We start from the raw sequence: 14,082 nt of genomic DNA on the forward strand, positions 1-14,082 counted from the left end.
CTCAGCCAAGGGGGAGCCCCTGAGGTAGGGCCTTCTGGGGGAGTGTTCTAGAAGCTTCTGAGCTGGTGTTCGACAATTTTACGGCTACTTTCTCTCTTCTCTTGTATTCTTAGGGACTTGGATTTATTTCCTTGAGCTTTCCTTTTGCCTCGAGTTTGTTTTTAGGATGCCTGTCTCTGCCAGAGTTTAGGAAGCCTGCCCACATTTCATCAGTGTTGTGGTTTTGCATTAGGAAGTGTGGGCTGGGTACTTGAATTTGGAAATCCTTAAATAAATTTTTGTTTTTAACTTGAATCCAGAAACTAGCCTCCTTCAAAGGCAGCCCAGGAAGTGTCCTCTGCCTCCTGCTCTCGCTGTCCTCAGCCATGTGCAGGCCTTGTCTTGGCGGTGATGTTACTTGCAGTGTCTGTCCTTTGATGGTTTTTAACTGACCTCGTTCTGAGAAGGAGTCGGTGCTAATCAGCGTTCCTTTGCAACGCCGAGGGGCATTGCAAAGGTCAGCACCTGCCTGGGGAGCATGTCTGTGTCTGTGTGGCCATCACAGAGGTAGGGACGATGCTTCTCTCACCTCTGCAGACTCTGTGCAGACGCTCCCTGGGAAACCCGATGACTTGATAACAAGTGTGCGAAAGCACCACCCGGGAACTCTGGGCTCTCAGGGTCAACAGTAGTCTTCCCAGCATTTCTGGAACTGATGAAAAAAACCAAGTAGCTATGTAGGGCCTTCTGGGGCATGTTGGTTAGCACCCTGGCGTGTCCCTTCTGGTTTCAGAAGTCACTGTGGAACACATCACACTGTTCCTTGTTTCAGCCACCCTTCCCCATTCCAGAGGTCAAAATCTGGATGCCAGGGGCCCCAAGATGAGAAGAGAAAGGGGAAAAAGAAGAGTAAGCAGACTGGCATTTTAAAATAACTTTTTTTTTTTTTTTTTTAAAGATTTTCTTTCTTTCTTTGAGAGAAAGAGTGAGAGAGCATGAGAGGGGAGAAGGTCAGAGGGAGAAGCAGACTGCCCATGGAGCTGGGAGCCCGATGCGAGACTTGATCCCGGGACTCCGGGATCATGACCTGAGCCGAAGGCAGTTGCTTAACCAACTGAGCCACCCAGGCACCCTTTAAAATAACTTTTAACAAGAGTTTCTAAACCTTCTTTCCCCTCCCATCCTTGCATTAATGGCAGAAGTAGCAAGAACTAGGAGGCAGGGTCGTGTGCCGTGCCTTTGCCACATCGCAGACTTCTGCAGTCATAGTCCTGATGTTCTCAGATACCTCATTCTGTTCTTTCCAAGAAGGCTCTTCCCCTAGCAGTTCTGTCAGGTGGGCAGCAGTCTGTGAGCGAGCCTCTGTGTACCAGGCACCCCCTGTCCTACCCGACCCCATTCTAAGTCCTGACAAACAGTATCTGGGTTAATCCTCTGAGCAGTCTTGTTAGGTTACTGTCCACCCCACCACACAAGGTGTCCGGACTCAGGAAGTGACTCACTCAAGGTCCCAGGCTCTGACGTGGCGTGCTGTGTAAACGCCAGCACCCAGTAAATCTCGGCCGTTGGTTGGGTCCCGGGGATATGGAGGGGAATGACCCAGCCCTGCTGTGGGGGGAGCTGCCCAGCCAACGGAAGACAGAGACCAAAACAAGTCGGTCCGGGGAAGTGCTCGCACCTCCAGCGAGTGCACGGGCCACAGGAGGTGTGCCAGTTAACCTGGGAGAAGGAGGGCTCCCGCGGACAGGAGATGATGCCTCAGTGTCGTCTCCTCAGGTGCAGTGTCCTTGGGTCTGTGGGGCTGGACATGAAGCCCAAGCAGCAGGACTGCTGGGAGCAAGTACGTTTGTGGGCATGAAAGTGCAGTTTTAGGTGGGCAGAGGGCAGACGGGCTGCCGGGCCCGAGCTCTCCACCCGTGCCCGGCCCTGGCGTCTGTACCTGGGCTGGAGCTAGCCGGGCTGGCGTCGGGCGTCATGTAGTGACCCGACGGATGCACTGGTGGCCGCATGGGGGCCAAGGGTTAAGGCTGAGGAGACCAGACGCTCCAGTAGAAGTTGCTGCGCTGCAGGCAGGAGGGGGGGACGGTGGCTGAAGACGCGGAGACTCTGGGCCTCAGTCCCGGTTCTCCCAAGGCCATGAGACCTCTTGCCCTGGAGAGGCCTCACCACCCCGCCAGAGAGGCGGCTTCAGGGTGTGTGTGCGTGCACAGCCACAAGGACACACAGTTGCTCTCTTTGTCCCAGAGAATCCAAATCCCACGGCACCAGGAACTTTCTGTCCGGTCACTTGGAGTCAGTGGTTTTTCCTTGAAGTCCCTTTCTGGCCCCGTACTCTGCTACATTTGTCCTTTTGGAAAAGGTCATCTAGAACTTTGTGAAGTCGGGTTTGGAAGAAGAAAGCCAGAGTCCACCCTGTTCTGTTCTGCAGGACTTTGTGTTCTACGCCCCCCGCCTGCGCATTAACAAGCGGATCCTCCAGCTCTGCATGGGGAACCACGAGCTGTACATGCGTCGCAGGAAGCCCGACACCATCGAGGTGCAGCAGATGAAGGCCCAGGCCCGGGAGGAGAAGCACCAGAAGCAGCTGGAGCGGTGAGCGGGGCAGAGGCCAGCATGACATCCGGGCCCGACAGGCGGCATCTGTGGGGCCCACACGGCTCCGCATCAGAGGAGCCAGGGGAGCACCACCCAACAGACACAGGGGGAGCGTCAGGGACCGGGGCCTTCGGGAGTTACTGTGTGGGCCTGAGGGTCCGCCCCAGGAGCTGCCTTGCTGGGCCGGGCAGTGGCAGAGCCCAGGAGGGTAGTGCCCAGGGTTGCTGCTGCTGCCTCCTGGGGCCTGGACTGTGTTGACAGGGCAGGTGTCTGCCCGCGTCTAAACCTTCCTGTGCCCCCTGCCCCCAACAGGCAGCAGCTGGAAACCGAGAAGAAGAGGAGAGAGACTGTGGAGAGAGAGAAGGAGCAGATGATGCGGGAGAAGGAGGAGCTCATGCTCAGGCTGCAGGACTACGAGCAGAAAACCAAGAAGGCAGAGAAAGGTGGGTTTGCACCCAGTGCTCGTGTGTGCAGGGGTGCGCTCCGCAGCGAGGGCAGATGGGCTGTCGGCACACCCACAGCCAGCAAGGTCTCAGTTAACAGAGCACCCACCGTAGAGGCTCAAGGCTGAGAGCTGACCATGGGTGTTTGGATTAGAAGATAATCTTTTGATTATCTTGATACATTCCATGCTATGCTGGTTCTGTGCTGAATGCTTTATGCATATTATCTTTTTAAATTTTCTCTCCCTCCTCTGAGGTTAGTACTGAGTTATCCCCATTTTTCCGATGACAGTGTTAAGGTTTACCAGGTAAATTAATTTGCCTGACGTCAACAGCGTGAGTGCCCAAACCATGCTCCATTGCCCCCTGTCTTACAAACTAAGACCTGAGAGAGTGGTGTGGTTTCCGTGTGTCCGCCAGTCTACCCCAGCCCTGGCCAGGGGAGGGAGAAACCCTCCCTAGCAGTTTCTAACTGCCGCAAGTACGGTGTGTGTGCAGTAGGGAACGCACCCCACTGTACAGAGGTTCCCCCGTTCAGTGCTTCATAGCTTGTGGTATGAGTCTCGACCTGGACCCCATGCCATGCGTCCAGGCTGGGAATTCAGGGGCCTGTGCTTTCTCTAGAACTGTCAGACCAGATTCAGAGAGCCCTGCAGCTGGAGGAGGAGAGGAAGCGTGCCCAGGAGGAGGCCGAGCGCCTGGAGGCTGACCGCGTGGCCGCTCTGCGGGCCAAGGAGGAGCTGGAGAGGCAGGCAGCAGATCAGATAAAGAGCCAGGAGCAGCTGGTAGGAGCTCCCTGAGTTTTACGATGCTGAATTATGGAGAGGCTGCCTCTGGGGATGAAGAAGTGACACCTGCCTTACAATTGTGTCTGGGGTTGTAAAGTGATCTGGCTGGAGAGAGGAAAGCCCGGTGGGAGGGGCTATGCTGGGGGATGGGCTTCAGGTGGCCATGGTGCAGCCGTCGGGGCGAGGTGGGGGTCGGGGGGCAGATGTGGTGGTCTGGGCGAGGCTTGGCCTTGAGGACACAGTCGGCAGCCGTGGGCACTGCTGACCAGGGAGGAGGTGGAGACAAGGCCAGTCACCAAAGTATGAGGCTGTCCATTTGCAAGAGGGCTCTCCCCAAAGACCCCAGAAATAATTTCAGCTTCATGCCCTCCACCAGGCCGCAGAGCTGGCAGAGTACACCGCCAAGATCGCCCTCTTGGAGGAGGCACGGCGGCGCAAGGAGCACGAGGTGGAGGAGTGGCAGCACAGGGTGAGTCTGTGGGTGCAGCACTCTGGGCGGGGCCGGCCTGGGGTCTTGCAGAGAAAGGCTGGGGTGTCTCGTAGCGCTCTGCCAATCCTAGCTGTGCTTCTTAGGCCAAAATCCCCATAGGAATGGGCTTGCCCTGTGCACTGGGGAGTCCGCTGTTGGATTAGCAGGAAACAAGGAGCCTCTTGTTGATTTCCACCTACTTTGTTCTGGCCACCCCAGACTGTTGACCCCCATCAGGCAGCCCCCATCGGGAGCTAGCTTTAAATCTGATCATGTGGGCACTCCTAGCAACAGGCCATAGCGCCTCAAACAAGACTTCCTGCCTCTCCTGACCACTGGTGTATGCAGCATGGCACCATGGAAAGATCTGGATTTGGCAGTCTCGAGATGGGTGCAAGGGTCCCAACTCTGCTGTTACTCACTGTGTGATGGGGCAAGTGGCCTGACCTCTCTGAGCCTCCATTTCCTTGCTACAGATGGGGGGTAATAGCCAGCCTGGAAGGTTGCCCTGAGGACTACCCCATGGAGAGGGTGAATAAATTGTAGCTGTAACAGGAAGAACTGTGTCCCATTGCAATGTCCAGAGCCTTTTCTCTCCAGCTGAGCCCCCATGTACTGGGCAACCATGGCCCCCCAGGGGAGCTTTGGATATGTCCAGCGTAGACCTCTGCCGAGCTGTGGCAGCTCCCCACCCCTGCCCTCCCACCTGTTCTTGCCCATACTTCCCCATCTGCACGGACCCCTCCTGGGGACACTTGGTGCCTCTCCTCACCACTCGTACGCCCCACCCCCTGAACGTAGGTTGCGTGCAAAAGACTTCGGTCCTTAGGTTTTTAGTAAAAGTGTTCACTGAGAAAAGCTGGTTGCAGAATAGGTTCGAACTAAGCTCATCTCCCAGGCTGGAGTGGCAATGAGGTGGGCATGACTGGGGATGTGTATCCAAGAGAAGTTACTGGAAGGTTTAGGGGTAGGTAGGAAACTGCTTGAGTACTGTGCCCACAGACAGTGAGGAGGTTGATAAATAGTGGCCACACAAGGAAAGAGAATAAAGCTGCACTCTAAAATTGGAGCGTGGCATTTTCTAGTGGCTGGAGGATCTTTGTTTGTTTAATAATTTCCCTCCTTTTTTCAAAAACACAATGAACATATATTAGAATTAGACACAGAAAAAATGTTACGGTTCTTTAAAAAAAAAAAAAAAGTCAAACTTCTGACATGACTTTCTCTCTGCGTACTGTGCACACGATTGAGAATCACTTGCAGGATCCGGAGCCCCAGACTCGGACGAGGTTGGGCAGACCCCGCACGGGGATGCTGCTTCTCAGCCTCGGTCCCCTCCTCCACTCTGTGCCGCTAAGGCCACGTGCATCCAGCCTGCCCCGGGGAAGGCAGGGAAGGAGTGAGAGAAGGTGCAGAAGCCTTGTTGTTAGAGAAAAGGGGATTCTTCCAAAAATGGTCTAAACTGGGTTGTTTGTGACAACTTGTCACCTGTGGGCCGGTTGCTTTCAAAGGCCAGAGAAGCCCAAGATGACCTGGTGAAGACCAAGGAGGAGCTGCACCTGGTGATGACAGCCCCACCGCCGCCCCCGCCCCCAGTCTATGAGCCAGTGAGCTACCACGTGCAGGACAACCTGCAGGACGAGGGCACGGAGTACACGGGCTACAGCGCCGAGCTGTCCAGCGAGGGCATCCTGGATGACCGCAACGAGGAGAAGCGCATCACCGAGGCGGAGAAGAACGAGCGGGTGCAGCGGCAGCTGATGGTGAGGGCGCTGGGGCGGGGCTGGCAGTGGACTGGGACTGGGACTGGGGCTGGGTGGGGGGCATCCCACCCAGCTCCCCGTGCCCTGGAGCCGCACCTGACCCGAGCTGCTTCCCCTTCCAGACCCTGACGAATGAGCTGTCCCAGGCCCGAGACGAGAACAAGAGGACCCACAATGACATCATCCACAACGAGAACATGCGGCAAGGCCGGGACAAGTACAAGACCCTGCGGCAGATCCGGCAGGGCAACACCAAGCAGCGGATCGATGAGTTTGAGGCCATGTGAGGCCTGGCCAGGACTGGGGCAGGGGCGGGGCCTCACGGCTGAGCTTGCGGAAGGTCGCGGTCAGACTGTGAAGCTGGTGTTTGTAGTGCTTTGAATCTAGGACCCCCCGTCCCCTCATCGTATTCCAGTTCCTTTAAAAAGTAGTTATTTCAGTGGGAATATTCTAAGGCTGGGGTCAGTGGACGCTTCCCTGGTTTATTTTTCCCCGTTGTATCATAGTGCCAAACAGGCCTGATTCTATTACTGCTGTTGTTGAATCACTTCCTGTTCCGTGTTTGCAGCGGGACTGACTGAATTAAGGAAAGATGCCTGTAAAGTGTGAGTAACAAACTCCCTGCTGTGGTGAGACAAGGTTCGGTGTAATTAAAACCACATCGTGGCTTAGAGTCCGTGCCATACCGTCTTCTGCATTTAAAATGAGCTCAGATTGATTTTTTTAATTTCCATGAAGGATCCATCGTTGTATATTTTTGTTTTGAGAGGTGGAAATTATTTTGAAAACCATCTAAAGCATTCACACACACATGCACACAGTGATTTTTCTTCTTTGCTCCTTCAGTTTGGGATGATAGTACAGGGAGGACACTCCAGCCTTGGAGAAACTTGGGTTTTGTTTTTGCTTTACAGAGGGCTACCTTGTTGGACTCACACCTAATTAATGATCAGCTGTAGAGAATAGTATTTATATATGAGTGACAATATGGGTTTGTAACATTAGTTTAAAAAAGGGAAAGTTTCATTCTGTATATTTTGTTACCTTTTACAGAATAAAAGAATTACGTATTAAAAACCATGTAACCATGGCACTTGATCTGACGTGAGGGCAGGAAGGAGGTAGATAACTGCTGTAACCACATCTGTAAAAATGATTGTTTTTTCTTACTTTGTTCCTTATGCTTGTAACTGTGCACATGACGGTTTTCTATCCGAGCTTGTTTGCAAAAGAGACACATGCTGTTTGGCTCATCCAGACTCCAGCTAGGAAGGGACTCTTCCCACCTGGTATTGTCCCTGTTACCACAAGAAGAACCTGTTCTCACCTCCCCAGTTCTCTGCCACATCCTTGAAAACCTGTCAGAATGTCAGAGCGCTCTTGCCACTGGCTCCTTTCATGCTCGGCTGTGTCCTTTTCCTTTTCAGCTAAGAGCCGTGCGCAGATGAGCCCCGCACCACCGACTAGAGAAATAAAAGCTGTGCAAGGCAAGAGGTGGCAGTGGGTGTGTCCTTGTGCGTGTTGGGGCGAGGCGGGTGGGGGGGGGCCCTCCTGCGGGCTCTCCCTGGACCTAGGCGCTGACCACCCTGAATGGAGTCCCTCCACCATGTGGAACAGGAGGGACCAGATATACCCGCCAGGCTCCTCTAGTTCTCCTTCCAGTGCATATAACAAGGCCGTAATTTTCAGTTTGAGATAACGAACATTTATTGAAATCTGGCCCTTTTCCACGTGTGTCAAAGCACAGAAAAACAAACGGAGACATATTTATAGAACAAGTGCTCTGTTTGGTGTAAATACAGAGGGACATGGAAGAACGTTTGGACTCCGTGACAGAGCTGCAGGCAGCAAGTGTCCAGGCCCACGTCCTCAGCTAACCTTCAGGCCCGTGGCCCTTGAACTTCTCACCACAGACTGGAACCCTGGCTTCAGTGCAGGGTGAGTGTCATGTCTGTCCACAGATTGGGGCTTTCCAGAACTTTCTGCCACTGATGCGCTGACTGTGAGCATGAGTCTTCCTCTGTGAAGAGGGTGAAGCAGCAAATTAGTAAGGGGTGATACGCATACCCCCTTACCAGCCTCCGCTTTTTAACCAACTGAGCCACCCAGGTGTCCCTACCAGCCTCCGCTTTTTAAAATGACCAACTTTTGTAAAAGTATTTTTAACCTCAAGACCATATGAAAATGCCAACCACTGGTGAGGAAGAGCAAGCCCCCCTCCACCCCAACACCCCAACTCCGTACTCAGAACAGGACACATACCATCCCTGAATTCTGTGCAGCCTCAAGAGCCCAAAGCTGCTGCCTTTCCCACAGTTTGAAAGAAGACATTTTTGGGGGGTTGGCTCTTCAAGAAGGGGACTTGAATGTCCTAACACAGGATGGCTGTGGTTTGGCAAGGTGGTCTCAGACCTGGGGCCAGATTTGCAGATGGAAAGGAATCCCTTACAGGACGGGGAGTGTGTCATTTTCAAAGATCTACCCATTTATTTTAGAGGGAGAGCACAAGTAGGGGGAGAGACGGGAGACAAGCGGACTCCCCACTGAGCAGAGAGCCAGATGGGGGGCTGATCCCAGGATGCTGAGATCAGGACTTGGAGGAAGCTCAGCGGACTGACCGCACAGGGGTCTCTGGAGAGTGAATCTGGCTTGTCTTTGGAGGTCCTGGAGACGTGCTTGTGTTTTTGGTTGGCCCGGTGTTTTGAGGGGCACCACTGGTAGACAGGGACCAGGGTGAGCAGCCCTCCCCACGAAGGGCTCTCCCCGACGCGATGCCAGCAGCACCCCAGCTGAGCAGCACTGAAAAGCATCACCCTTTTGTCCCGCTCTTAATGAAATACTTCTGAATTGCCATGTTTGGATTAAGATATTTTAAGAAATTAATCCTTTTATGATTGACGCCAGAGACAAAAGCAAACTGTACCCTGGCCATTTTGAGACCTGTAATTTTTGTTACTTTAGCAGATCTAAATCTGATGTTAAGTGGCTGAAACACTTGGCTGTGTTACCGCTCCATGCGGGGTAAGACCTGGATGCGGCGGCCTCCAGTTACAGTGAGAGAGGCCGTTTCCAAGCCAGTTAAATCACCTGCGAACGTGGAAACATGACTGTCTTTTCGGTGGTCACCATGTAAGATCTCTGTTAAGGATAAAACATGCCACTTAGGCCCGATAATCTCAGACTTACCAGAACTGAGCCTGGCTTCTCCCAGCAAGCGGTCGTTCACACCAAAGACGGCCTGGTCCCAGACGGTTAATTCCAGGCTTGACTGTCTCAGCTGGGAAGGGCTCACGCCATTGAACACGAAGGAGTGCTTCCACTGGGGACAAGCTTGCTTCTTCGCGACGGGGGACTTCAGTTTCAGTTTCTGCTGGTCTGGCAGAGTGAGACAGCTGCAGGAGGGACACGGTGGCTCTGGAACGCCGGCCCTGCCCGGCCCCCTCCCCTGGTGGTGCTGGCCATTGTGGGACCAAGGGCTAGATCTACTCCAAAAGAAAAATTCTAAGGAGTGAGAATGCGAATCCTAAGATTGGCCATGTGACCTCTCCCTAGGATGTTCCGGATTTAGGGCTGAATTCACCAGACGCAGGGATCCCAGGCCACTGTGCCCTTTGTTTTAATCCCCCTCCTTGACCACCAGGCAAAGTATGGCTTAGACCTCTACTCAGGCACCAGGACTCTACACACACATTCTCTCACTTTAACCCTGTTCTCAGGAAATTAGGCCACATAACTTGCTCAAGGTCCTGCAATAGTGGCAGAGTGAGGACAGGAATGCAGATCTTGGCATGGTAAGCCAGCCTTTCCCATTATGTCACTCACCAGGGACACAGTAGTTCTGTATAATTAATGGTGTTTGCTTGACTTTTGGAGACCCCAGCAACACCCCGACGGTAAGAATGGCATAAGCAGAGCCTACCTTACTGTTCATCCAAGAGGAGATGATCAGACAAGGGAACAGTACCAACCACACTGCTTTCTCCAAGCTCTGAGTCCGAAAATGCCGATGTAGTAACAAGGACCTAAAAGCTCGGTTTCAGGTTAAAATACAGTGTTCTGCATCTAGCCTCAGCAGGGCTAAATCCCACGAATTATTGGAAATCAGAGTCCTACACATTGTGTTGGATTTTCAGGGAAAAGCTAAGATACAAGTTCAGAATGGCTTGCACCTTTTGGTGTTTGCTGTAGTTTCTAGGACCATGTTGTATGTATGTATAGATTATCAGCAAACAGTTGATTAAATATACTACTTACCCCTTAACAAATGAGTTTAGGGTGCCATCTGACCGCACCGGCAAATTCTTGGCTCCCAGCACGACCAAACAAAGCTGACCGTTAGGGGATGGCTCATCTGTCCCTGGAAGGAAAGCCGGCATTTGCTGTGAGCCCTTCTTCACACAGAGCCTGCAATGCCATCACCCCAAAACTGACAGCTCAGCGGGAGCCTGTGTGACAGCCTTGAGAGCCCAAGAGATCAGACAGGAAGAGTCTATCCATGGGGGAAGGCGCTGCCCACAAGCTGTCCCCCTGCAAGGCCAACACGGTGATGGGGGGCGGGGGGGCGCTCCCTAAAATCCTGAGAAGCTACAAAGATAATAGGGAGCTGTGGAGAGGAAGGATGTAGAGGTTTTAGTCGCGGACAGGCAGTGGTTTTGGGGAAAGGAGGGGCCCCGAGACTCCTGTTCTAGGGTGCGGGCCACCTGAGGCCCCGTGAGCTCCGGCCCAGACTCTTCCTCTTTCAGGCAAGTAAGAGATCACTAAATACATCACGGGGTTCTGTGTTCTTTCTTCACCTTCTTCTCTTCCACACACTCCACTTGAGTAAAATCTCCCATTGGGTCCTCGAGAGCCTGTCCTTGATCCCTTCTCTTGCTGGGCAGCAGCTCATGGAACTTGGGAGCGGGGACGCATTCACTCAGGGCGGCAGGTCCCTGCGCCTCGACGTGCATTCTCGGTTCGCAAGGAGTCACCCTCCCAACTAATGCAGGTGGTTAGGGGAGCGCTCCCTCTTCCAGAGGGCCAGCAACGGGACTGTCCGAGCCAGGCCCCTGGGAGGAAAGCCCCCGAGCTGGTGTCCTAAGAGCCCTGTAAAGTGGGCATCAAAGGCCTGGACTGCTCCGGTCCCTTGTTCCCTTCCAAACCATGGGTCCCAAGAACCCACTTTTCAGGCTGAGCTTTACAAATCTTGGCAAGTTACTGGAGCGCTGCAGGATCAGTGAGTGGCAGCAGGGACGCCCTCAGCCCACCTGCTGTTCAGGCTTTGGAGATAGTGACAGATGGACATTCATGGGGCTGGAGGCTGCCTACCTTCTTGGGTCTCCTGGAGCTTTCTGGGCCCTGTAGGGAAGACCAGTTTGGCCCGGACTGCAAGTTCTCCATTATTGGGAAGAAAGCTGTCTTCGAGTTTCTCTGCCTGGAGGAAAGAGTCCAAACTCAGAGGCAGGATTCCTCAGCCCTCAGAACTTTCTGGGCTCCTCTGATTGCCCCAGCTCTGTCCGTAAGTGTCCCACATCCACCCCACCCCCACTCACTCTGCAGGCTGGGGAGTGCCGTGGGCTGGACTGGATGTGCCCGTGGCAGGACTGGTCTTTCTTCCATTTGTGGTGACTCTCTATTCCCACCCTGTGCCTTGAGGAGGTGCGCTCAAAGGCTCTGGCACATTCCCATACTATAGTCCTAAGAAAACTTGCACCCGGCCAGAGTTTGAAGAAGGTGAATAAAATTGAGCCCCTCGGGGCGCCAGGGTGGCTCAGTGGGTTAAAGCCTCTGCCTTCGGCTCAGGTCATGATCCCAGGGTCCTGGGATCTAGCCCCACATCGGGCGCTCTGCTCAGCAGGGAGCCTGCTTCCTCCTCTCTCTCTCTGCCTGCCTCTCTGCCTACTTGTGATCTCTGTCAAATAAATAAATAAATCTTTAAAAAAAAATCGAGCCCCTCTAGCTCAGTGGACTCAGCAAGGACTCCTAGGAGAAGGCGGGGCTGGCCTCTGCCTGCTCTGCAGTGACTCTGCTTGGGCTCCTGACTGCCTCCCAGGAAGGAGGCTGGCCCTCACGTGCCAGAAGAGATAAAGTTGCCTCTACCCTCAGCTTCGGGAACCCTGTGCTAACCCCATGGGCTCCTCCTGTAGGTGCTGAGGGGGCAGGCCTGTAAACAGCAGGACACTCCCAATCCAGCCAGGGGGGTTATAGCTGGTATTAGGAAGGATGTCTTTCAGCCTGGCACCTTCTGCTCCCCTTCCTCTTCCCAGCAGCCTTGTGGCAGGCTAATCTTGTCCTGAGCAAGGGGCCTAGAGGGAACAGACGGGCAGGGCACCCAAGTGTAGGATCCTGGGGGAAAGCACACAGGCAGGGAAAATCATGAAAAGTGAAAATCAGGAAAGCCTCCATGGAGGAGGTGGGATTTCAGCTAAGTCTTAGGCACACCATGGCTGGAAGGAAGCATGCCAAGTAGACATCCCAAGTGGGAGTCCGAGGACAGGCTCTGCCGAAGGGTCAGTACGGGGACCCAGAGGTGGGGCCGGGGCTGTGCAGAGCAGTGTAGAGGGAAAGGGGCAGGAGTGGTGGGACAGGGCGCCTCCCGGGCAGGAGACCCTTGGGCTTGACAGAAGTGTAGCTGGAAATCAGAGACCTGGCATCAGCTCCCTGGCTTCAGAGAGGGCGGGGGAGGGGAGACGGCACACAGAACCTGGCCCAGGCCTGGGACAGCCTCGGCCTCGCTGCCAGACTCTGGCAGCTCATTTCTTAGGAGATGACGGAGCCCACGCTTCCTCCTCCCCCATTATCTCATCCGTCCTCTCTCCCAATCTCAGATCTTGGCAGAGAAAGTGCAAAGCAGTTGCTCCAAGAAGTGCCAGCTTTCTCCCCAGGCTCTCCCCTTACCGGCACAGCCTGGGAGCAGACCTAAATCAGCCAGCTCCTCCTCCCGAGGCCTCCCTGATGGCCCGCCCTGAAATCCCTGGCGGTCAGGGCAGCCGGGCCCTCCTGATAGCATCTGGCCCAGCTGTTCTCAGCTGTTACCCCTCTGGGAGCGCCCGGGGCGGGCATGTAGAAACCAGAGTGGCCGGCACGACCCGGGCAGGCTGACCTGTGCAGGCCGTAGACTCTGGTGGCGGCCGTAGACTCCCAGGGCTCCCCGGGCTCCCCCACTGGAACCAAGTGACCCTGAATTTGGGGAGAGGAGTATGTGGGCCCACAGGGCCATCACAGGAGGCCTAACCCCCTAGACCTGACCCAGACTAGTACTCAGGCTACACTGAGGAAGGGGCTCTTGGGTACTTGAGCAAACCTGAGCAGGAAAAGCCCCCTAACCACCCCCCTTCCCAGGAGAGCCTGGTGCGGAGCCTTTCCTCCCTAAGTTCCTACTGAAGAGTCCCAGCCAGGCAAGTCCAAGGCATCCCAGGGTAGGTTTTCTCTTCTCAAATCCGTTTGAGAAGGGAGTTCTGCTTTTGGGGGGGGGGGGGGGGGGGGGGGGGGGGGGGGGGGTGGCCCACTATCAAACCACACCGCACCTGGGCCCTCAGTGGATACCAGCAGAAACACTGTGTTGCGCTGTCTTTGAAGTCCCATATGGCCAGAGGGATGGTCACCTCTCCAAGAAACACCCTCCGGGCGAGCGTGCCCAAGTGCCACACAGAGACCTGCAGCCTCCGGGTCGCCAGCTGCCGGGGCTCCACCTGGTACTGCAGAGGCAGAGGAGAGGCGGTCAGTCTGGTTCTCGGCCCCCAGCTCCCAGGCCCGAAGCCCCCCGGGACCCGCAGGGGCCTTCCTCCTGCTGGCTGGAGCCAGCATCTCGGTGAGGTCAGGGTGGGCGCGCAGCTTGGAGCGGTGTGGGGGGTGTCTCTGCTTTCTCAGACACAGAACAACCTCCTCCACCAGCCCTGTGGCCGTGCTCCGCCTGGGGGAGGGGCTGGGCAGCCGCAGGGTCCCCTGGCACAATCCGGATCTGCCCCCTAGGCAAGGAGGAAGCCTCTCATCCAACCGAAGCCAAGCTCTGGCCCAGCTCAGGATCCGAACGTGCCTGGCCTGGGCTGTCCAGAAATACGGAAAAC

The 14,082-nt window shown here is 54.9% G+C and overlaps 2 protein-coding genes across 5 annotated transcripts in view; one reads left to right on the plus strand and one right to left on the minus strand.

The window, feature by feature from the left end:
• LOC111158717 (ezrin) overlaps positions 1–7,528 on the plus strand; it is a 51,080-nt gene extending 43,552 nt beyond the window's left edge. Inside the window, exons 9-14 of the mRNA XM_022520942.1 lie at positions 2,408–2,571; positions 2,887–3,017; positions 3,642–3,802; positions 4,182–4,274; positions 5,786–6,037; positions 6,160–7,528. Of these exons, the coding sequence (XP_022376650.1) occupies positions 2,408–2,571; positions 2,887–3,017; positions 3,642–3,802; positions 4,182–4,274; positions 5,786–6,037; positions 6,160–6,324 (966 nt within the window). The 3' untranslated portion in view covers positions 6,325–7,528. The remainder of the gene's footprint in view (positions 1–2,407; positions 2,572–2,886; positions 3,018–3,641; positions 3,803–4,181; positions 4,275–5,785; positions 6,038–6,159) is intronic.
• A 34-nt stretch (positions 7,529–7,562) lies between these two features.
• Positions 7,563–14,082, minus strand: part of LOC111158716 (synaptotagmin like 3) — a 73,746-nt gene continuing 67,226 nt past the window's right edge. For 2 of the 4 annotated variants that reach the window (XM_022520941.1, XM_022520939.1), the window contains 5 exons: positions 13,543–13,713; positions 11,345–11,450; positions 10,292–10,394; positions 9,192–9,429; positions 7,563–8,055 (listed from right to left, as the gene is read on the minus strand). In XM_022520941.1, the coding sequence (XP_022376649.1) occupies positions 7,966–8,055; positions 9,192–9,429; positions 10,292–10,394; positions 11,345–11,450; positions 13,543–13,713 (708 nt within the window). In that variant the 3' untranslated portion in view covers positions 7,563–7,965. Of the gene's footprint in view, positions 8,058–8,894; positions 9,430–10,291; positions 10,395–11,344; positions 11,451–13,542; positions 13,714–14,082 lie in introns of those variants that run through there. The other 2 variants (XM_022520940.1, XM_022520938.1) reach the window with 2 other exon arrangements.

The sequence above is a fragment of the Enhydra lutris genome, unplaced genomic scaffold (assembly GCF_002288905.1).
Source record: "Enhydra lutris kenyoni isolate GAN:26980312 unplaced genomic scaffold, ASM228890v2 scaffoldscaffold62, whole genome shotgun sequence".
Lineage (NCBI taxonomy): Eukaryota > Metazoa > Chordata > Mammalia > Carnivora > Mustelidae > Enhydra > Enhydra lutris.